Genomic DNA, 24,607 nt, shown 5'->3' with positions numbered 1-24,607 from the left:
CCTTTGCATTGGCTGTCAGTCTCAACTAGTCTAATATGATGTAAAACAATTATGTCTAAACCTACTAACCCAGTGAATAAAAAAACTAGCAAGTAAAAACCAAGCCAAGTCCAAACCAAAGTGCAAAACACATAGCTCCCTGAGAAGAGATTATGAGTGTTTTGGTAACAAAGTTAGAATCACACCCATCCTCTGTCAGGCAGATGATTTGTCATTATGTCAGGCAGTGTTAGCTATGACACCTTGTCTTATCTCTAAGATGCCAACAATATCAGGGAAAGCATAGTGTGTTCTACAATTTATAGTTCATTGCAATTAAGGTTTCACAAATTATGTCAGGACAAGTGCAAAACAAAATACATACACCCCCACATACACTAAACTTAAAGCATTTTTGATATCATTTGTCAATGTTCGGATGTATGGCAGGCAGGATGAAGAACCCCAAAACAGGACTCAAGACAACAACTTCTTCCTGCTGGAAAAAACTAACATTAAATACAAAACTAAACGAAAAACAGGAAACAAGAAACTTTAACTAGAAAACAAACCAGGATCTGTAAACTTAGCTATAGCTGGAAACACAGAGAGAAACACACAGCATAATAAGGATACGACATGACAAAGGACAAAGCAAAACACAGGGTTTATGTACACAGAGAGATAACGAGGGTATGAGACACAGGAGGAGAGCACAGCTGGGAGTAATCAGACCTAGCAAGACAAAGGAAGACAAGCAGAATACAAAAACAGACTGTCAAAGTAAAACAGGAAGTTAACACAGAGACACAGACTTGAAACATGACTTGAGGCATGAACCGTGGCACAGGGGGAAAAAGGCACAAAGTAGACATAACACAGACACAGGCTGAAACTAGAAGCTAAAGCAACAAAATATAACCTCAAGAGAACTAAATCCATGAATAACAAATAATTGAGAAATATAAATTAAATACAAAACACTGGGTCACACCCACAACCATGACATCATTAATGTTAATTTCAAATTCTTCTTAATACATATATTGAAGCTGTTGCAGTTAGGCTTCATTGGAAATTTTGTTGATTTTGCAGCATAGCTGTGTGGGAATTAAATTTTCCTGAATAGTGCTGGACTAGAAGGTAATTAATATTCAACTGCTGTAAAATATGTCCCAACCACAAAAACTGAATGATCCACTAATCAATTAGTGCCACACACCACACAGATGCACAAATGGTCACTGTGGGCTTTCTGCCACCTGCCTGCTTTCAGTATGAGCACGGTGAGTGTCCTTGTAAAGAAAACACATAGGGGTTGGATTAATTCATGGTGAAAAACAATTTCATTGGTCCACTACCTGGTGGCTCCAGGAGCATTAATAATGGGGATGTATTAACTATCACATTGGGCTCATATGTCCCATGTTTATCCAGAAAGTCAGTACTCTTAGAGTTTTATCAAGCAATGGCAGAATTTCTCATTATAGAAGTATGGCAAACCAATTTCAGTGGGTGAAGAAGTACAGCTATGTGCTTTGATTCTCCAGCAGTCCAGCGTTGACTTAAAAAAAACCAAAAAAAAAACCAAGCAAACTACTCTGTATTTCTTTGTGCATCGTTAATCTTAAAAGATTTGTAAAATATTTTTACTAATCCTGTCTTTGCACTTTTTATTCTGCATGCTCTCAGATTTTGCAACATATTTACCTTCATAGGGGAACCCTCCATTACACTTTATAATCAGGATGGGAAGATCCCATCTTAAAATAAGGATCTATTTGCCATTTAATTATCAATAGCTCAAATAAAGACCTTGACAACCAGCAACATTTAGGAAGTGAAGGTAAGCTTATTGTAGCTGTTTGAGAACAGCCTAAGTTGTATGGCTTAATTTTTCTTTTAGACAGAGGCAGGAAATAAAAGGAGACAGCTTAGAAAAAAATGACAGAAATCACAGAACATCCTGGCAAATTGGGAAAATATGTTACTCCCCCAAGTCCCAGTGGCTGTCAGGGCCAAATATTTAGCTGTTAGGTGCAAATATTTACATGTATATTTACTAAACCATGTATCTACCTTAACTTTGATTGGTGTGAATGAGCTCTCAGAATTTCTGCTCTCCACAGAGTAAATAACTGCAAGAGTGGAGAGAAGCTGTTGAGCTCTGCTGGATCTTTTGAAGTGATGAATGGCCAAACTTGCAAAGCCCAGGTTCACATGCTAGGGAAACAGGACAAAAGACACTGTGAAAGAGATCCAGAGATTCATAATAATTAATGATTAAATACAGGCTGGTGTATAAACACATAATAAGTGAAAAGAGGTGAGTGAAGACAAAACATTTAGTGCATCATGCGAAGCCCCCAGCAGACTAGGCCTACTGAAGCATAAGATAAGATAAGATAAGATAAGATAGAACTTTATTAATCCCTCGGGTGGGTTCCTCTGGGAAATTCGACTTCCAAAAAAAAGCACAGCAACGACCGAAGTTACAGTTACAGAATTGTTATATATTTAAACATATATATACACACACACACACACACACACACACACACACACACACATATAAATACAGAGACAAATATAAATAAAATATACAAAGGGGATAAATAGAATAAATAGGAATAAAAAATAAAAATACAAGTGAATTGCACATTTCAAGTATTGAGTCTATTGCACCGTTGACTATTTACAAAAAGTATTGCACAAGGTATTGTACAGTGAGGTGAAGAGGCACTACAGCTTAGTTGTTCCCCCCTCCTTTGTCCTCCTGTTTCCCCTCCCTCTCCCCTCCAGAGAGGAGTTAAACAGTCTGATGGCGTGTGGGACAAAGGAGTTTTTAAGTCTGTTAGTTCTTGTCTTGGGGAGAAGCAACCTGTCACTGAACAGACTCTTCTGATTGTTTATGGCCGTGTGCAGAGGATGCCCAGCATTGTTCATAATGTCCAGCAGTTTCTTTAATGTCCTTTTCTCTGCCACTGTCACCAGAGTGTCCAGCTTCATGCCGACCACAGAGCTAGCCTTCCTGATCAGTTTCTCCAGCCTGGATGAGTCCTTTTTTGCTGTGCTGCTCCCCCAGCACACCACAGCATAGAAAAGTACTCCAGCAAGCACAGACTGGTAAAACATCCTCAGGAGCTTCCTGCAGATGTTAAAAGACCTCAGCCTCCTGAGGAAGTACAGTCGGCTTTGGGCTTTTTTATACAGGTGCTCTGTGTTGCATGACCAGTCCAGTTTATTGTCCACCCACAGCCCGAGGTACTTGTACTTGTACTTGTACTTGTTGCATAAGGCAGGATTCAGGGTCACAAGTAAACCAGCAGTCTAAGAGCAAACTGCTTTATTGTATTGATATAGTAGTACAGGACCTTTAAGATAAGATGGGGCATGATTATTCAAGACCTTTCATGTGAGGAGAATTAAAAATAAAAAAATAAATAAATTCTGGACTTAACAGTGGGTGAATAAAGAGAAGCCAGTAGTGCTTCTGCTCTGTCAGTACTCCCTGCAGCATTTTGAATCAACTGAAGCCATTAGTTTATGTTAGCTAACTAGCGACAGAATTGAAAACTCAGAGGAAAATAAGAACACTAATAGTAAAAATCAGTTTAAGAGGATCACTTTTGTGCTGTCCTCGACTGCAACAATGAGTTAAGAAACCGAGGGTATACTGTCTATTTTCACTGTCTGGCTTTAGCAATAAGTGGCTGTTCACTGTTTGGCTAGCTGCATTCAAATGGAAATATCCACCTGTTAGCCATAATGTTTGAGTTTGTAAAGCACTTTATAGATATGAACAGTGTGGATGTTTTTAAGAGCAGGGCTCTCTAGCCATGATAGGTGTAGCGTTTCATGTTCCCTTTAAGGTTTTATTTGCTTCTAGAGACCTATTTCTTTGCAAACTCGTTTCATGGTCGTTTTGCTTTTTGAGTTTTTTCTCATTTTTAATTATATTTGGGTTATTTTTCTGTGCTCCTTTTGTTTAGGTCTTTAGGTTCATTCCAGTTTAAGATGGGATTTGTGCTTCAACTTGTTGATTGGGTTTGTTCTTTTGTTCCTGTTTTCTTTATTTTATACGTTTTTCGGCAGTAACACCGTTTGAGTTTTATATTCTGTTTTTCCAAGCCCTGACTTTGGGTCCAACTTTGCATGCCATGCAGCTGTACCTGGCAATTTGTGCCTCCAGTCCAAACTGATAGACCAAAGTTGGTGTATCTGTATTTAATTTTAGACATTTAAGTTAAAAGTTACCACTACACTATCACAGAAGTTAGACTTCCTTTTTGTCAACTCAAGTGAAAAATTAATTACTTAGAGCAGTTAGCCTTGAAACAAGTGTAATAACAGAGTGCATTTGGTGCCTGACAAGATTATCTTTAAATTTCAAAAAAGATTTAATCAACCTGAAATGAGATATTTAAGACTTTATGAAATTGTGCTTTTTTTGCAGTGCAGAGATTAACTGTGTGAGACTGGATGCTGTTAATGGAAGGCTCCCGCAAATAAAGTAATACATACTCTCGCTGTGTGGGTTTGTGTTTAGCACGCTGCTGAAGTGTGTAATAAATCTCCAGGGCCAGACCAAGAACGAGAAGCAGTTGTAACTTACCCCTCCTGTCATCAACACACACACACACACACACACACACACACACACACACACACACACACACACACACTGTCTGTCTATACAAGAAATGCACTTTATCAACTACACATCAGTAGTAACTCAGAATCTGCAGCTCACTCCCATCTCCCTTTCTGTGTATGTGAGAAACTACTGTATGTTTGTGTTTTGTTCCATACTTCAACCTGTGGGACCATTCAGACTAAAGTTATTTGGCTCCAACTGAGAGAGAAATGTGTGTATGTTGTGTGTATTGTAGGGAAGGAGAGGGAGGACAAGGAGGAAAATAAAACAACAGATAGGAAGAAAAAAAAAACAAAGGCTCCACTCTGATTGAATCTGTTGAGGCGTGGCATTGCGATAGATCAGAAACAGTGGGGTGTGTGTGTGTGCAAGACACTTGATCTGGCCAAAAGTGGAGAAAGATGGAATTTTTCCTCTATTTCTGAAAGATGTCTGCCAGTATGTTTTTGTGTGAGTTTGTATTTGCTCATCTGTGTGCATTTTGCGAGTATGTGTTTGTGTGTGCATGATAAACACATTAGTGTGTGCATCAGCATTCATGCAGCCCAGTGTGCGTGATTAGATATTTACTCACTGCTGCAGTGGGTGATTAAGTGCAGTTTGAAGCGGTGGTTTTACGCTACACTGCCTCCTGGACTCTGCAGTCACCACAGCACACACAGGTAGAAAGAAAAGCACATAAGACCACTACCCCATTTCATATGTTATTTAGAGGACTTCAAGGTTTACTCCATTCATTATCTTAATAATTACTATTACTTTTCTAATGATGACTAATGATAAATACCCATTCTCTGAAGAAATATACATGCATCCATATTTTTGGTATATTTAATAATTACATTGATGCTTACAGGTATTCTCAGTGAGGTAATTTTGAGACTTGGTGTAAAGTGAAAAATGAAAATTACAGACACTGCTTTCTCATGCATGGTTTGGCTTTATCTTCTTTGTTGAAAAAGGGTTGAGCTTTCACACAGAGGGTGACATGCTGTCAGTTATGCTACCCAGAAGTGGAAATGTGCAAGGAAGAGTGCAGGTGTTTTTGTCTGTTAGTGCAGGTAATTAATCACAAGCACCTGCACTGATTTAATACGTTCATAATCCAGAGTTAAAGAGGGATTAGGCAGGTGAGGGAACCCTAAGTTCCAGTCTAACAGTGCAGCATGATGAAATGAGTCACTTAGAAATAAGTCACACAATAACTTCTATTATGAGTTGTGAGCTCCAGCAAGTTTGTTTTCTTTGTGTTCAGGATATAATCATCTGACCTGTGCTGATTTTGAGGTTTATTGATCTTTATGCATTTAACCATCGGTTAACTCCATGAACAAATCACTGCCTATTGTATTCCCTTTCACTGAGCACATTGCTACCAGCTCTTCGCATTTAGGCACACTTTAAGTGTTGCATAAACTTGCTGTTTACTGTTGTTTTCAAAAAGTTAAAATAAGATCATGATCTGGGCAACAATGCAACCTTTTAAACGCATGAAAATATTTAGTTAGAAAGTCCCTGTTTTGTTGCCATGGTAATGATTTCCTTTGGTATAAAAATGATGAGACTGGTACACGTTCAACATGGATTTTGTCCTCTCTAAAAACATTAAGCTGTACAGCAGTTAGTACCAATGAACTACCTGTTCATTTTCTCTTTTTTCCATCTCCTACCTGGTGGTAGACAGGATAAACAGTGCAATAATTGCTAACCCCTTTAAAAATGTGCATAGTTTTGCCTACTTATGTTATGGTGGGATCTGTGAGTTAAGCAAACATAGTTTCTAACAAAAACACAAAGCTCATTTAACACTCTACCTTCAAACATGTTTATACTGCAAACTCCAAAAAGGCTGGTTATTTTCTTCTGGGCTTTTTTGGTTTTGTTTTTTTTTTTGCAATGGAGGTAAACATCAGTCACTGTAGAAACAGCCACTGGATATCTTTCAGGATTTTAAACAGATTCATGTATTCAGGACTTTGTTTAAAAAAAAAAGGAAAAAGAAAAATGTGTGGAAATGGCAATGGCTTGTCATTTTAAAACCAGTTTATTTTCTCTGGTAACAGCTGTGTATCTCACTAACAGATAAATCACGACAAAGCATCTGAAGATATGAAACTCATCTACTCACTGAAATTACCAGCTTCGAAATGTCTCATTCAAGTGGGGGTCTCTCCTGCACTACAGTGTTAGTCCTGATGTGTTTACACATATACCCGGAGCCAGTTTTGATTGACAGGTGTGGCCTCTTCACTATTTTTGTGAAAACTAATACCAAAGCCCACCCTTGTAGTCCAGGGAGGTTAAATAAACCTTCTCACTTAACACTGACGCACCAATTTCAAACCTCATTTTCCCATCCTTCTCTTCATCTCGCTCTCTGCCCCTGTGGGTGTATGAGATTACCTCTTAGGAGCTGCTGAAATTCTAAAGCATGTCAGCATTTGTGTGATTCACAAGAGACATATTATGATGGATTTATAAGCCATTCACACATGTTGAAGCAATCAAGGAATTCCTCCTCCTGACTCATATTCTCTCATTTAATAAAAAAAAATAAGATAGAAGAGAGAGTGGGCGAGAAAAAGAATGAATGGAAATGAAAGAGATAAAGCTGAAGGATGAGACAGATGAAGAAAAGAAGAAAGAAAACCTGGACAGATTGAGAGTTGGAGGAAAAAACAGTGGGAATGAAATGTAATGGACAGTTGCCAAAAACCCTTGTTATTTTTTTTTTAGTATTTTAGAAAAAGGAAGTATGGATGAAAAGACAATATAAGAAATGTGGAAAGCAGAGGAAAACAGCAATGAATTGTGAACAATCATATGGGAAAGTTGTTTGACAGAGTGTGGGGAGGGAACGAAAGAGCACGATTTAATGTGGCGCATCTTTATGAGGTTGTAAGTCTTGTCTTTTTTTGGGGGGGGATGAAAGTGATCTGTAGTTTATAGCTTACCCCCCACACCCTCCTCTTCCTTTCTTCTTCTTCCTTCATCATTCAGCTCCTTTGGCAAATTATATGGTAAAATATGTCTAGAAAATATAAAAAGGAACAATGTTTTTCCTACCATGGTCAATATCTCAAATGTCATGTATGCTTTTTTTTCATACAATATTGGAAAATCAAACAATTCAGTGTTTGTCCCTGGGACCTTTCATCAAGGTCAACTTTAAAGTTCTCTGTTGAATATTAACAAGGCAGTGCCTCTGAATGCATTGACTCTTCTGTTGACTTTATTGAAAATGGACTTTATAGTTTAATATAAATTTATTGAAGAACTTAAGAAATTATCGCAGAGGTTTTGCATGATAGTCTTCAACAGTGAGAGGTAACTTATTATTGTAACCTGTTACATGACCAGATTATTTTGCCATGTTATGTTGTAGCTGTGTTTCCAAAATATTGTGTTGAGCCACACTGGAGGATTTTTGTGCCCACCCATACCTTATTATTACAACAAGTGATAAATGGAAATTTTCTTTATTATGTTAGTAAACAACAGAACCCGATTAATAGTGAAGAGGAAATTTGTGAGGGTTGATCATTTTCTTGTGTGAAGAAAACCACAATTACCTAATATTGCAAATAACCTAACAACTAAAGAAAAGAAAAAACTCAAAAACAGCAAACATGCTCATCTGAAGGATTCAAAATGGAACTTCATCTGGTACTTCTATCCTGTGTAAAAAACAAACAAACAAACGACTACTTGAGATGCAAAGCTAACATGTTAAATTACACAATAAAATGAAGATGCACTTGTCTGTGCAATGTTACTTACTAACAGAAGTTCAAACAATATAGTATTTCATACAGGTTCTAGGTTTGACCATAGTCATAACAGCATTTTACTCTTCATCTCGCTGCTTATGTATGTGTCTGTATGTGAATATACTGTCTCTGTGGGTTGAAATGTCATTTGGTTTTATCGGTCATCAATCATCAGCTGCTGCATGGAGTGCCAGACCTACTAAAGCCAGTCCCATCAATCTTAATCATACTAATCACAGAGGATGAAGGGCAGATTTATTGGAATATATCCTTCCTTTTTTCCCCAACTGAAACTGGCCACCCCAGAGATCATTGTCAGGGAAGCCATATCCCTGATCTGATGTGGCAACTCTGGCCACAGATGTTTAGTACAAAGCAAATTTATTTCTAACCTGACAGCCCGAAAGCTTGGAAATATTTGAGGGGCCCATTATGACTTGTTTTTATTTTCTGCATATTTTCTATGACAAATACCAATAAAGTAATTGATTCATCTGTTTTTTATTAGCTGTAATCTCAGCGTTGTCAAAGGGCCAGAGAAACAGATTTACTCAGTTTTATGTATCACAAAGTCACAGTTTGGTTAGTGGCATTAATAATATACAGATCAACCAGTGGGCATATATAACACATTCTTCCTGCTGAGAACTTATTTTGCCCTTAGTGAGTACTAGCAGCAAAATAATTTGCTTTTTACCCTGATTTTGAGTCTAAACTCCAACACACACCTACTCCGGAGCAGGTTATGTGTTCATCATAACTTACCAAGGTGATATAGCAAAACTTAAACAGAGCTGCCTTTGTGCAAACTCTGACTTAGACAAACGCTTAGCAGACATTGCTGCTTCATTGCTGCTTCGTATTACAACCCTCTGCAAACTGCCCAGTCTGAGCAAGGGTTATATTCCATTAACTCAACTTAGGTAATGCTAATTATGCCCTGGTCATCATGCTGTGTAACCTTAAACAGAGATGTTTAAAGCAGACATTGACAACTCCTCTTTCACCTGCACAGCTCAGTTTGAAAGCTCCGAGGACCACAGTGGGATGGAGAGGCTGAACACACTGCTGTTTACAGTGAGAAGTTGAATTTACAGGGAGTACTGTGTAGGACTGGGACTGTCCAGGACAATACCTTCAGACACTTTTCAAGAAAAACATCAACAGCCTGTATTGCTTTGCAATGCCTATTCCAGAGGGTTTTTTTTTTTTTTTTTGCTTTTTTTTTTGGCTCAGCATGAGTGTTAGTAGGTCAGAGCCAGGTGGGAGTTTATATTATTTATACACCTCATCATTCTGCCTTTCTGATTATTCTGACTTTATTCTGAAGTAGCAAGTATAAGAAAGCCCATGATATTTAATTCATCTGGCTTAAAATTGCATCAAGAAGTCTATGGATACCAGTGAAGTTGGTTTGATCATCTATAGTAAGGGGGTTGAATGTTTATAATTCATAAAGGCCTGCAATCTGTCTCTCTGTCAAGAAGAGAGTTCACACATGAAAAGACGTTCCAGATATAGTGATATTTTAATTCACTTTATCTTATGGCCTCAAAGAGGGTTTTTTTTATGTAGTACTTCTGTGATCTGATGTATCATCATTATTATTATCTTCTTTTATTATCATCTTCTATAAATTTCATCTTGCCCCTTGTACCTCATTCCCCACCATTAAAACCCACCGTTTTTACAGCAGAAACTGTATTTTTACTCGAGTAAAAACTTTTTTTTTTTTAAATAAAAACCTCTGGGATCTGCTGTCATTGGCGATAACCCCAACCCTCCCCTATATAATCCATGTAACTAACTAATTATTTACTCTAATAATAATTAAACAGTTTGATGCCTCTAGAACTTTTCATATCTTTTACAAAAAGAGTCAGTTTTCCATTTCTACAGAATAAATAAATAGGGTAGGATAACTACCTTGGGCGACATCCAGCCCTTTGGTTGTCCCTGATTGTTAAGCATTAGGTTGATGGGAAATAAGAATACTCACCAAATACTCACCGAACACTCATTAAACTCGTCATCTTACTGTTGTGATTTTGTGGGAAATCATAATACAACTTTGTTGCATTTATTTTAAAAGCAAATGCAAATTTTTCTTCAGTTTATCATTGTATGTGGGTCATTCCAATAATTCTGTGACATCCAAGGTCTTAGCATTGTTAAAAAAGACAGGAAAAAAGTCTGATTTTCTATATTTCATTTGATTAAGCTCAGGATATTATGTTATAACAGCTTTGTCCAAATTCCATATATAACACAGGCCAAATGTCCTCGTTGCCACGGGACAATCTCATCTCAAATGTTTTGAATGTACAGTGATTTACATATTTAAATTGTCTTATTGTCATGGCCTGTGTGCAGGCAGGATGAGCGATCTGGGTGATCATGGCTCAAGAGTTGGGAGTTCGCCTTGTAATCGGAAGGCTCCCAGTTCGAGCCCTGGCTTGGACAGTCTCGGTCGTTGTGTCCTTGGGCAATACACTTCATCCGTTGTCTACTGGTGGTGGTCAGAGGGCCCGGTGGCGCCAGTGTCCGGCAGCTTTGCCTCTGTCAGTGGGCAACTGAGGCTACAATGTAGCTTACCATCACCTGTGTGTGAATGGGTGGATGACTGAATGTAGTGTAAAGCGCTTTGAGGTCCATAGGGACTAACTAAAATATAGGCCATGGGGAGAGCATGGACATAACGTGCTGGGGAAAACATGGAATAAAACACAAGGAGGGGAAACGAGGGTTTACAGATACACAGAGGGTAATCAAATAAGGAACATCTTAACAGAACAACCTAGAAACCAGGGCATAAATAAAGAACAAAACACACGAAAACTAAGAATGCTGGGCCAACATGGCCCAGGATCATGACACTTATGGCTAAAATGTCCCTGTCTTTACTCTGCAAATGTATTTTTGAGAGGGTGTTAATAAACAAAGACCCTTATGAAAAGGACACCGAGGGAACAGTTTACCCTGCCCGGGATAGGGTTACCGGGGCCCCGCCCTGGAGCCAGGCCCGGGGAGGGTGCCCGAGGGCGAGCGTCTGGTGGCCGGGCCTTAGTCCATGGGGTCCGGCCGGGCACAGCCCGAAGAGGAGACATGGGCCCATCCTCCCGCAGGCCCACCACCCGCAGGAGGCGCCATAGGGGTCGGGTGCATTGTGTGCCGGGTGGCGGCCAGGAGCGGAGGCCCTGGCGGACTGACCCCCGGCTGCCAAGACTGGCAATAGGGACATGGAATGTCACCTCTCTGGTGGGGAAGGAACCTGAGTTAGTGCGTGAGGTTGAGAGGTACCGGCTAGATATAGTCGGGCTCACCTCTACACATGGCTTGGGCTCTGGAACCAGTCTCCTGGAGAGGGGCTGGACTCTGTCTCAGTCTGGAGTTGCCCCTGGTGAGAGGCGGCGGGCTGGGGTGGGTATCCTAATATCCCCTCGGCTTGCTGCCGGTACGTTGGGGTTTTTCCCGGTGGACGAGAGGGCTTGTTCCCTGCGCCTTAGGGTCGGGGAACGGGTCCTGACTGTCATCTGCGCTTATGCGCCGAGTGGCAGTTCAGAGTACCCAGCCTTCTTAGAGTCCCTGGGGGGGGGGGGGGGGTGCTGGAGGGTGCTCCACCTGGAGACTCTGTTGTCCTGCTGGGAGACTTCAATGCTCACGTGGGTAACAACAGCGAGACCTGGAGGGGCGTGATTGGGAGGAACGGCCTCCCTGATCTGAACCCGAGCGGTGCTCTGTTATTGGACTTCTGTGCTAACCACAGTTTGGCCATAACGAACACACTGTTCGAACATAAGAGTGTCCATAAGTGCACGTGGCACCAGGACGCTCTAGGCCGTAGGTCGATGATCGATTTTGTAATCGTATCAGCAGACCCGCGACCATATGTTCTGGACACTCGGGTAAAGAGAGGGGCTGAGCTGTCAACTGATCACCACCTGGTGGTGAGTTGGATCAGGAGGACGCTGGACAGACCTGGTGCACCTAAACGCGTAGTGAGGGTGTGCTGGGAACGTCTAGCAGAGGCCCCAGTCCGCGAGATCTTCAACGCACACCTCCGGCAGAGCTTCGACAGCATTCCGAGGGAGACTGGGGACATTGAGTCCGAATGGACCATGTTCAGAGTCTCCATTGCCAAAGCTGCTGCATTGAGCTGCGGCCGCAAGGTGGTGGGTGCCTGCCGTGGTGGTAATCCCCGAACCAAATGGTGGACACCAGAGGTGAAGGGAGCCACCAGGCTGAAGAAGGAGTCCTATCGGGCTTGGTTAGCCTGTGGGACTCCGGAGGCAGCCGACAGGTATCGACAGGCCAAGCGGAATGTGGCTCAGGCAGTGGCTGAAGCAAAAACTCGGGTGTGGGAGGAGTTCGGAGAGGCCATGGAAAAAGACTTTCGGACTGCCTCGAAGAGATTCTGGCAAACCGTCAGACGTCTCAGGAGGGGAAAGCGGTGCTCTACCTGCACTGTGTATAGTGCTGGCGGAGCGCTGCTGACGTCGACTGAGAAAATTGTCAGGCGGTGGAAGGAATACTTCGAGGACCTCCTTAATCCCACTGACACGTCTTCCGAGGAGGAAGCAGAGTCTGGGGATGAGGGGAATGACCCGCCAATTTCCGGGGGCGAGGTCACTGAGGCAGTTAAACAACTCCTTGGTGGCAGAGCCCCTGGTGTTGATGAGGTCCGCCCCGAGTTCCTGAAGGCTCTGGACGTTGTAGGGCTGTCCTGGTTGACACGCCTCTGCAATGTTGCGTGGAGACCAGGGGCAGTACCTGTGGACTGGCAGACCGGGGTGGTGGTCCCCATCTTTAAGAAAGGGGACCGGAGGGTGTGTTCCAACTACAGGGGGATCACACTCCTCAGCCTCCCTGGGAAAGTCTATGCCAGGGTGCTAGAAAGGAGAGTTCGTCCGTTAGTCGAACCTCGGATACAGGAGGAACAATGCGGTTTTCGTCCTGGTCGCGGAACACTGGACCAGCTCTTTATCCTCTCCAGGATACTTGAGGGTGCATGGGAGTTTGCCCAACCAGTCTACATGTGTTTTGTGGACTTGGAGAAGGCATTCGACCGTGTCCCTCGGGGTGTCCTGTGGGAGGTGTTGCGGGAATATGGGGTGTCTGGCCCATTGCTACGGGCCATTCGATCCCTATACAACCGTTGCAAGAGCTTGGTTCGCATTGCCGGCAATAAGTCGGACTCGTTCCCGGTGGGTGATGGGCTTCGCCAGGGCTGCCCTTTGTCTCCGGTCCTGTTCATAATTTTTATGGACAGGATTTCTAGGCGCAGCCAAGTGGCGGAGGGCTTTCGCTTTGGTGGCCTCAGAATCTCATCTCTGATTTTTGCAGATGATGTGGTTCTGTTGGCTTCATCGGGTGAAGGCCTCCAGCTCGCACTGGAACGGTTCGCAGCCGAGTGTGAAGCAGCGGGAATGAGGATCAGCACCTCCAAATCTGAGGCCATGGTTCTCAGCCGGAAAAGGGTGGAGTGCCCACTCCGGGTCGGGGATGAGTTCCTGCCACAAGTGGAGGAGTTCAAGTATCTCGGGGTCTTGTTCGCGAGTGATGGGAGAAGGGAGCCGGAGATCGACAGACGGATTGGGGCTGCAGCTGCAGTAATGCGGACGCTGCACCGGTCCGTCGTGGTGAAGAGGGAGCTGAGTGCAAAAGCGAAGCTCTCAATTTACCGGTCGATCTACGTCCCTACCCTCACCTACACTCAGAAAAATAAAGGTGCCAACTGGAACCAAAAGTGGTTCTTTAGACTGATGCCATAGAAGAACCTTTTTTGGTGCCACAAAGAACCTTTCAAACAATGGTTCTTTGAAGAACCATTTCTTTCAGTGGTTCATTGAAGAACCTTTAAAGGTGCCCCAAAGAACCATCAAGAAATGGTTCTTTGGGGCACCTTTAATGGTTTTTCAAAGAACCTTTTTAAAAATGGTTCTTTAAAGAACCATTTTTAAAAAGGTCCTTCAAATGGTTCTTTAAAAGAACCATTTTAAAGAACCTTTTTTGAGTGGTTCTTTAAAAAACCATTTTAAATCTTTCAAAATAAAATGCATCATAAATTGAATTTGAGTAGGGTAAAATAAATACGAGCACAGCATAGACATATATTAATGGTTTATTGTCATTTTGTAGTTACCAAAAGACAAAAAGGCATTTTAGCCCTCAGCACAACATCACTACTAATACATGTCACATATTAGTGTTTTAAACAGTAATAATTAAATATATTTGCTATACTATAAATAAATATATATAAATACTATAGCTACAGATAACACAACAAATAATACATGTATTGTTTAATTAATAAAACATCAGAAAGTGATAAAACACATTAGAAATAGCAATAGCTTCATAACAGACCAATAAATCAACACATTTTCATCAGCAGATGTTTTCATGTTCAGTAAAAATATTTCAACAAGTTTATGATTAAAATGATCAATGAACTTTAGCATTACACCATGTAATGTACGTTTCATGTTGTACTCATGGTCCTTTGTTAGTCCAGTTTAGGACAATGTCTCTGACGTATGTTTCATATCAAACATATGTCATATCAAAACAAGCCCACACCTGCAGTTGTTTCAGTTTTTCACTGGTGTTTCCTGTCAGCTGGTCAACCTCTCAGGCGGACATCCATATCAGCCAACCAAACGACAAGCTCCTCCCTTTGTGCTTCAAATCCCTCCCACTCTGAGACAAGGAGCTGAAAGAGAGAGAAAAGAGTCAATTATAAAGAAGAGAGAAAAGTGAAACCCTCCTCAGAAGGTCTGACTCGCATACCTGCAGTTGACCTGTGATGGACTCCAGTTTGGCGTTCACGTCATCCCTCGCCGATGCCAGCAGCCGAGTCTGCAGGGTGCCCTGGAAGAGCTGAGTTAATGTTCGACTCCTCCTGGTCAGGCTCTCCAGCTGGATGAGCCGAGGTCTCCCCTCTCGCCGCTGCCTCTGAACACAGAAACACAAATTGCATCCGAAGCAGGAGGTGCAGATTTTTTGCTATTCTTTTCTAAATCCAGGCTAGATCACTTTTTTGGCCAGTGGACGACTGTTGTCTTGCAGAAAGTCAAATCAAACATATGCGATACACAATCAATTCACAAGAACACATTATAAAAAATAAGTCCAGTTCTTGCCTGATTTCAAATGAATTCTGCATCAAAACAGGGTGACAGAAGTAAAACGAGTGCACAAAGCCTCACTTTGTACAAGCCTGCTATTACAGTTCTCCTCTATGCAGACGACTTTCCTGTTTTCAAGGCACAACTTGGATCTGCTGTACGAATCTTATGGATACACACTAAATGAAACAATAGTGTGCATGACTCCAGATTCTGATCCCTCATCCTAATATGGTCCCAACATAGCAACAGCAATAAAGCAGATGCTGAGGCTAAAAAAAATACAAAGTCCATAAACCAATGGCTGACGTGGGTTTTATCATAAGGGTGATAAATATACAGATTTCAGTCTGTCTTAGAGATTTGATGTTCATTTACCTGCAGATGCACTATACGTGCCTGCTCTATGGTTTTTCACAACATTTTGCACATCACTATTTAATACAGGAAGTACGTGAACTAAAACAAGTCATCTTTCTTTGTGAGAGGACCATATTAATGAAACAAACCTCAATGACATCATAGGGATCCCTAAAGATGCTCCTGCTGCTTCTCTTCCTCCTCATCCTAAGCTTCCTTCTCCTTGTCCTCGCCTTCCATCCAATTTTAATTCAACCTAATTGTGTTTCTGCCCCTCCTCTTCCTCATTTTTTTGGAGCTGTGAACACAATTAATGTGAATCTGGATTAATTTGTGCAAACAAGAAAAATCTACAGCTTTTTGGTCAGAGGTGCTCTTGTGATTTAAGCCGGGTAGAGTAGATTTATGTGTTGATGCTACCTGCTTCAGCTCTGGCTGCTGAGTGATATTTACACCCTGGCTGGATTACAAACCTTAACCATGTGCTGAACTTTGGCCCAGCGTTGATACCTCTTGTTAGTATAACGACCTCTTCTTAGCTTGTATGTATGATGGTGGATAAATGAAATATACAAAAAAAATGAACTATATTACAAAAGAACATCTATCTTGGAAACATCAAATGACCGGAGCATAACTTGTCAACTAGTCCGAAACTAAGTTATGCAGGAACAGTCAAAGACACACCTTCTCATGTCACATTTCTATATAATTAGATTAGACAATAAAGAGTTATCTAATCTAATTATTCATTCAAAACACTTATGCATAGCTGTATTTTATACAGCTCATACAGAATTCAAAGTACAGGTTCATGTGAGTATTTAATGTACGGCTCAGATCTACAGAATTTCAGAGTTTCTAGAGCAGACACAGAGCTCACGTCACAACAGGCTTCAGGCGCCATTTTAGTGACTTTAACAATATATTACATTTTAATTTCGGTCTAGCTGACATTAGGTTATGTACGCAGCATGCAATTGAACCACATATTTTAGAAGCCAAAGGTTCAAATTAGCTGGGAGCAGCTTCACTTAATTATAACAGTGGTTTTGTTAGGAAAACAGTTGGATACTAAATTGCGCTGACCTCAACGGCTAACGTATCTAGCTAATCGCTACTGTTAGCACAACATTAACAGCAAGCTACAATGACGAGTAACAAAAACAAAACAGTAATAAGGTTTTAATGGAAATGTTTTACCTTTTCTAACAATCCCAGAATCCACAGCTTCAAAGTCCAGCAGGTACTGAAGACTGTTATCCGTTTCGCTGTCACCGTCCGTGAGTTTTTTTCCCGAAAGGTCAAGGCCCACCGCTCGCACACTCTGTCTGCGCATGCGCATCCCAACGACTGACCCCCTCCGTCCGCTCCCGGGAGGTTATAGTATGACGTGTTCTGACGTCACTCTCTCTCCCTGTCATTTATTTGGCTCGAAACACATATCAACAAATTGCTCAGTGATGAACAACTACTCAGATCATTTACCTAAGCTGTGCTTTGTCAAAACGAAGTGTGTGTTCATTACACTGACATTCTGTTCTGCAATTGTTATTTACTTGTATTTTATAATTTGACTTTACATACTGCTGGGTGGTTTGTAAAGTTTACAATAACTAGTATTATCATTATACTATATTTTCAAAAATATATAATAATCTCAAAAGTAATGCCTTGGAGTAGAAAATAGTAATGCTTTATTAAAATTTAAAACTAAAGTACAGTACTTGAATGTGTGTATTGTGTCTACTGTTTACAAATATTTCTAACTTTTATTTGAATATTCAGTTTCCTACCATCTTCTCTTAAAGGGTAATTGCCAGGTATCCCGCCCTCCCCCTTTGCACACACATGCACACAAAGAAAACACACAGTATAATTCACAGCCTCATTATAGTGAATAAATATTTATGCTATTTACACCATCAAACTTAGATTGCTAAGGATGAAGAACCTTTTGTTCTTTAAAGAACCATTTGCAATAGCTGAAGAACCATCCACAAAATAAAAAGGTTCTTTGACGTATGATGGTTCTTTAAAGAACCATGAAGACATCTGAAGAACCATTTAAGAACCATAATTTTTCTGAGTGTATGGCCACGAGCTGTGGGTAGTGACCGAAAGAACGAGATCGCGGATACAAGCGGCAGAAATGAGCTTCCTCCGAAGGGTGGCTGGCCTCTCCCTTAGAGATAGGGTGAGAAGTTCGGCCATCCGGGAGGGGCTCAGAGTAGAGCAGCTGCTGCTCCACATCAAAAGGAGCCAGCTGAGGTGGTTCGGGCATCTGACAAGGATGCCCCCTGGGCGCCTCCTGGGTGAGGTGTTCCAGTCATGTCCCACCGGGAGGAGGCCCCGGGGCAGACCCAGGACACGCTGGAGAGATTATATCTCTCGGCTGGCCTGGGAACGCCTTGGTATTCCCCCGGACAAGCTGGAGGAGGTGGCTGGGGAGAGGGAGGTCTGGGCCTCTTTGCTTAGGCTGCTGCCCCCGCGACCCGGCCCCGGACAAAGCGGATGAAGATGGATGGATGGATGGATGTTAATAAACAAGGATTATCAAAGAAAAGTCACGATTAGTTTGAATCACGATGTAATTTTAATCAAATTTTGTTAATTAAAAAAAAATTATTCCATTTTAAATATTCCATGTTCCAGTTTCCATTTTATCATCCATTAATCGCTAAGATACTGTATGTATAATATTAGTTAAAAAAACAACAACAACAAAAAAAACCACACACACACACAAGTTGAACAAAACATCACACCAGTAAAAGCTTGCCCACCCAATTCATTTGATTTGAGTGGGCAAGCACTCATTTGATGAAAATAAATCCTTTCTAATATACCGCCCTTTCAACCTCATGTCCCAATCATCCTTAGTTCACCTTATTTATGGAGGAAAAATCATTACAGCATAGTACTAGCAATATTTGCCTTTACAGCAACACCAAGTATTGATAGTTTATTAAATCAATCAAACACACAGATACACACAAATATATATATATGTGTGTGTCTGTGTGTGTGTATCTATACTTAGAGCTCCTCCTCTATGCTGTTATTCTTTACTCACTCAGTCTCCTGTTTTCAGCTCCCCCTCTCTCTCCTCTGTCTAATAAGGAGGGATCGGAGGGAGGAGTCAGTCTTCTCACTCCACTGAACCACACTCTCATTAAGGTGGAAAACACGCTGACATACACAGACTCACACATACCACCACCATCACGCTGCGGAGCTCAGTTACCCATTGCCTCTTTTTCTTTGCAGTCTGTATAATTTTGACCTTTTCCCCCCTTGAATTCTTCTGCTTTTCTTACTTCTGACCTTTTCATTTCTTTGTGAGTGTGTGATCACCTTTGTTTTTTGGCACTTCCTTTCTTTATTTGCTGACAAACATTCTCAGGTTTTACCCACTAAACAGCTTCCTTCTGCATTACTGCTGTTTTCTTTCTTTAGCCTTTTACTTTTCTCTTGTGTTATGTTGTCTAAATCACGAGTCTAGCCTGTTACTTGTTCAGATAAGTGAGTGACAAGTTCTTCAACATTTGTTTCATGTAAGCTCAGTGAGAACTGTAGACTTAGCTGTAACTTTAGACTTGTCCCTTAAACCGTAAGTTCTAATAAACTATTGTCAACAAAGAGATGACTCCAAGGTCTGCGTCAGATGCCTTGTACATCTACTGCAATAAATCATACTTTCTCCAAAACCTCCACCAGGTAACAGAATTGATTCACAATTAATAGTTTCCTGATATAGCATGCAGTGTTTCTAATGCATTGCAGTGTTTTTGGAGGAAGTCATAGACATGGATTAACAGTTGTTTTGTTGTTCTGTGGCATGACAGGGATGTTGAACTTCGAACATATCTGCACACTGTCTATCTCTTAAAATCCCCGGGATCCATTTTAGAGACAAGATGAGAAACATATCAACAAGATTTTATCAATTAATAATAATTGGCCTACTAGAGTCTATTCTGTCTGGACCACTTTTGTTAAAACAAGATTGTGTTTCCATCATCCATCCACTTTCTGATGCATATCTGGGACACAGCTCACAGAGGCGACAGTGAGCAGAGAAACCCAGATCTTACCATCCCCAGCAACCTCTTCCAGCTCATTGACGGGGACAACAAGGCATTCCCAAGCCAGCCAAGAGATCTCTGCAGGGAGTCTTGGGCCTTTCCCCTAATAGAAAATGCCCTCACTGAGGTGTACTAACTAAGGTAAATATTTCTTTTTGTCCTGAGATGTCATGTGATATGTTATGTTCTTTAACTCTTTATCACCCACGTATCATACAGGCAGTCTATACATAGTATTTTGACTGTAAAATTACAAAATACGTCTCATCTTTCAGGAACCATTTGAAATGGTTGAAGAGTTACAGTAATTTGAAGTGCACATAGCAAAATCTACATGGAGCTGATTTTTTTTTTTTCACTTCAGACAGCAGTACCTTGTAAATGCTTTTTGCTCCTGTGATAGATCAAATATCCCAATACAGCCCATCTTCTCCTTGCCCTGAAACCATTTCAATTTGGTCTCTATGGTAACACAGTTATGGTCATTCAAAGAAGGCTTGTACAATGAGCCAGCGCCTGGTTAAAAAAAAAGGGTTAACAAAAAAAAAAAATGCTGGAAAATATGAGGCAAAAGCCCAGCATATCACCTAGAGGAGCTGCTGCCCATGCCATGGACACACATGCCATGAAGCTTCCATTATAAAGTTTTTGTGCTGATGTTAATACCAGAGAAGGTTTTGAACTCTGTGGTTATTGATTCATTATTTATTGCCTAATGATTTTTTTTAACCTCTTTAGCCTGTTTTAAGGGTACTGCTACATTTCACAAAGTAAATGGAACAATGAAGAAAAAAAGACCTTCAAGTTTTTCAAATTTGGCCTTAACAGCTAGAAGGTTGAAACTTAAACATAACTTGAAACTTGAAACATCATCAGATGTTTGAGTAAGTTGGTGATCCCAAAAACAACTTAAACCTGATTCTGGAAAGGATAAAGCAGGCTAACATGAAGGTTTTGAAATGCCCATCCTAAGAAAAAAAAAACAAAACCTCATGTTCTATTTTGTTTCTTTCTCTCTAAAAACATGCAAAAATCATAATACAAATATAACAATTGGAAGAAAAAACACAGCTAGAGTTTTTTCCTATGCTAATGTTTACTGTAGATGTGGCCGTCACAGGTTGCTTCCGCTATGACCTTGGTGAAATCAATGGCAAAACAGCAGGAAACGTATGACTCTATAAAAAGACAGTTTTACTCTGCCCTGTAATTATTAACATTTATACCATATGTGAACATGGAGAACAGCAGAGTTGTTTCTCATGTTCACACCTGTCCATGCATTTCTGCTAGTGTTTACTGTAGATGCAATCATCTGCTACACCTTGGTGAAAGGAATGCTAAAACAGCAGTAAATCCATGGGACTATCCAGTCCTGGGAAAACTGTTATACCATGCCCCGTAATAACTTATCCAAAACAATTCAAAGGTTAAGAGGAGGTTGCAGACATGGTTTATAGATAAGCTACTTCAAATAATACGGTTTTAGTCTCTGAGTAACAGATTTAACTGGTCTGAGGTTTAAAAGAATAAGGAATATAAGCTGCTTCACTTTTCTTCCTCAAATTTTGGGATCACATAGAAAGCCTGTTCATATTGACTTGAGAGTCCTGGATGTTTTATCTTTGCATATTTTAAAGACTGTAATAGGCTAATGTTGAACTTCTCTTTATGTGGTGGTGAAAATTCAGGTCAGAGTCCTCCTTGATTTTACTTTAAGATTTCTGGACTGGTTGAAGGATTTATGCATAATGCTTTTTAGATAGACATAGATTATAATTATTTTTTCACTCAGTAATGACGTTACATCATCTCACTGATGAGATGATGTGATGATGTGTATTATTTGAGTGAATGTAGGGGGCCATAATCCTGACATGACACTGATTTGTTAGAGTTCTGTGGCATAAATATGATATAAAATATTATGATATCCCATAATCTGAGCAAGAAGCAGCATGTATTTTAAAATAAGAGCATGGATCAAAGAGGAACTCCACATGCAAGTTTTCTTCAGATTTTCAGATTCAAATTTAAATTCATAATTACAAAGTGATAAAAGATAATCCCCATCTTGTAAATATGATCCGAAACAGTTTAATACAGTGCCAGAAATTTCATAAACTATTCCAGTTTGTCTATGATCAACTGTGCCAAATGCAGCAAAGAAAAACAATAATACCAAAATAAAATATTGTTGATACCTTTAAGTCATTGCCTTGAGTTTTGCAGCACTTCTTTTGCTACACTCATTAGCAGTATTTATAACTTCACTGGGATATGCATGGTTAATGCTATTGCACCTGTTGTTAAGTGAGATTTCAGGTTGCAAGTAGTCTCTTGTTTGATTTCATTCTGGGTCTCACCTTATAGTGAACATAACATCAGACCAGGCCTGATGTACAGTGGTTCCTTGCTATAACACGGTTCACCTTTTGCCGCCTCGCTGTTTTGCAGATTTTTTTGGTGCAATTTTGCATGCCTTTCTAAAAGAAATTTTTTTTAACAGTGCATTGTGTGCTGCATCCTGATTGGCTGTAGACCATTGTCCATCAATCACCTCCATGCCGTGCCTCCTGTACAGTACAGAATGTGTTCAGCTTGTCAAATTTACATAAATCTTCGATCGCTAGCAGTGTAACTCTGAAGTGCTGTACTGTATGTTTGTAAGTTTGCTCCCCAACAAACACAACAATGTCAATGAAATGTTTTGCAACACCAAACGCACCTGTAGTAGCACCCAGAAGGCAGAGGAAGATGCTAACCGTCACTCAAAAAGTTGGACTTCTGGATATGCTAAAAGAAGGTAGAAGTTACCATATTTTTCAGATTTTCGAACCCATATGGAAAAGAAATAGAAAAACTTATAAAAGACTTGATGTGGCCTACTTCATATAGTGAATCATATAAGGCTTATATGGTTTACTCATGAAAGTGGCCACTTTCTCATTACTTTCATATATTGTTTTAGTAAGTATCCAAAATATACAAGTTTAATTTATATGATTTTTCAAGGGATCTTAAATCTGTTTTCACTCTTGTATGCTTTTCATACAAGTTTCACACAAGACAGATACAAACTTTATAAGATTTATATATATCTTTTTCCAAATGGGAAAACAGTCAGATAAGTCAAACTTTACTCAACTCATTCTTCTTGCTTCCTCTACTTCCGTACCATTCATTCATTAATGTTGAATTCTCTCACAGCTGCTCTATTCCCACCTGAAAACAGAGTTTGATCTTTGGTTTCATTCTATAATACTGGACTTATTTTTCTACGAAGGTTTGAACTTTGATAGTGTTTAAACAAGAGAGAAAAGTGTGAAAATGTTCATGCCTGTCTAAGAAAAGTGTATAAAGTGTCTAGTGAGGGGTTTTAAAGCCTTAAAACATCCACAATGATTATAAAACATAAAGCTGGCTACTATGCGGATTTCACCTATCGTGGGTTATTTTTTGAACGTAACTCCCACAGTAAACGAGGTCTTGCTTGGACTCACTCATCTTATCATGGTGGTTAGATCACAAATAGGTTGTTTGATGCCTATTCATTAAGGGCAAAATGTAACTCCCTAATAGTGTTAGCATTGCCATTAGCCTGTGACTGTTCATTATTTTGTACAGCCGCTAGAACAGAATCAATAACCTCTCAAGTATATCTTTCAGTCTCTCAGTCTTCTTTTCAAGCTGAATAATTCCCTCAGCCAGTTTTACATAATCTGTACAGCTAAGAAATTTTGATGGTATCTGAGGCATAGCTTCAGTCCCTCAATGGGTGAAATCCCAAACTCCAACAGCTGAAACTGTTTGCTCTGTTCAGTCACTAACAGTTGGAAAATTCCAAGTAAACTGAGCATAACATGAACAGAAATGATAGTAAAATCAGGTAGCGTTTACGTATGAAGCTGGAAAGGAATCAGAATGTTAGTAAAAAAAGCAAGCATCAGATTTCAGGTTGTATGTTTGGGCATGTTCCTCTACTCTGCTCCTCTGCTCCTGTCAGTTCCCATGTTGTCAGTAGAAGTAGGTGTCAGATGGAGGTCTATTTGTGTAGCTACATTTGCTTGTGATCGTAAATATTTGAGCTTGTGCATCATTGGGTCAGCTGATTTAGACCAGACACAAGTACCCTGAAATGCCTAAAAGCCTCGCACTCACTGTGATCTAACAATGAAATTCTTACACTGCAACAGCAGCTTGTGTAATTGTAATGCTGTTTTTTAATATCACTGCAAACATCCACCTACAACTCACCTAAATAAACACTCTGGATGTCAAATAGGAGCTTTAAGAAAAAAAAAAAGAATCCACGTCAAGCATGAGCAAATGAGAAAATTTCAAATATTACACTCAAAAGTACTTTGGTATGAAGTAATGGTGTTCTGTCAGGACAGGCAAGGCAAGCAGTATTTTCTAGCCAAATTTTAAAAATAGACATAAATTAAAACATACTAGTAAATCAATTTCTCTTTCCTTTCATCACAGACAGTGCCAGTGTTGGGAAGGTTACTTTTAAAATGTATTCCACTACAGATTACAGAATACATGCCACAAAATGTATTTTGTAACGTATTCCGTTACATTACTCAATGAGAGTGACGTATTCTGAATACTTTGGCT

The 24,607-nt window shown here is 40.3% G+C and overlaps 1 protein-coding gene across 1 annotated transcript; it reads right to left on the bottom strand.

The window, feature by feature from the left end:
• Positions 1-14,832: 14,832 nt before the first annotated feature.
• Positions 14,833-16,175, bottom strand: LOC146559173 (uncharacterized). The gene is made up of 3 exons (XM_085244715.1): positions 16,046-16,175; positions 15,199-15,363; positions 14,833-15,121 (listed from the first exon to the last, which is right to left on the bottom strand). Exons 1-3 carry the CDS (start codon positions 16,100-16,102, stop codon positions 15,032-15,034), a joined length of 312 nt encoding a protein of 103 aa, XP_085100841.1. The 5' UTR covers positions 16,103-16,175; the 3' UTR covers positions 14,833-15,031.
• Positions 16,176-24,607: the final 8,432 nt, after the last annotated feature.

The sequence above is a fragment of the Mchenga conophoros genome, linkage group LG14, assembly GCF_057382185.1.
Source record: "Mchenga conophoros isolate Kocher_MC1m ecotype Shallow Benthic linkage group LG14, M_conophoros_male_GT1.1, whole genome shotgun sequence".
Taxonomy (NCBI): Eukaryota; Metazoa; Chordata; class Actinopteri; order Cichliformes; family Cichlidae; genus Mchenga; species Mchenga conophoros.
This window is presented reverse-complemented; position numbering and strand designations above follow the sequence as displayed.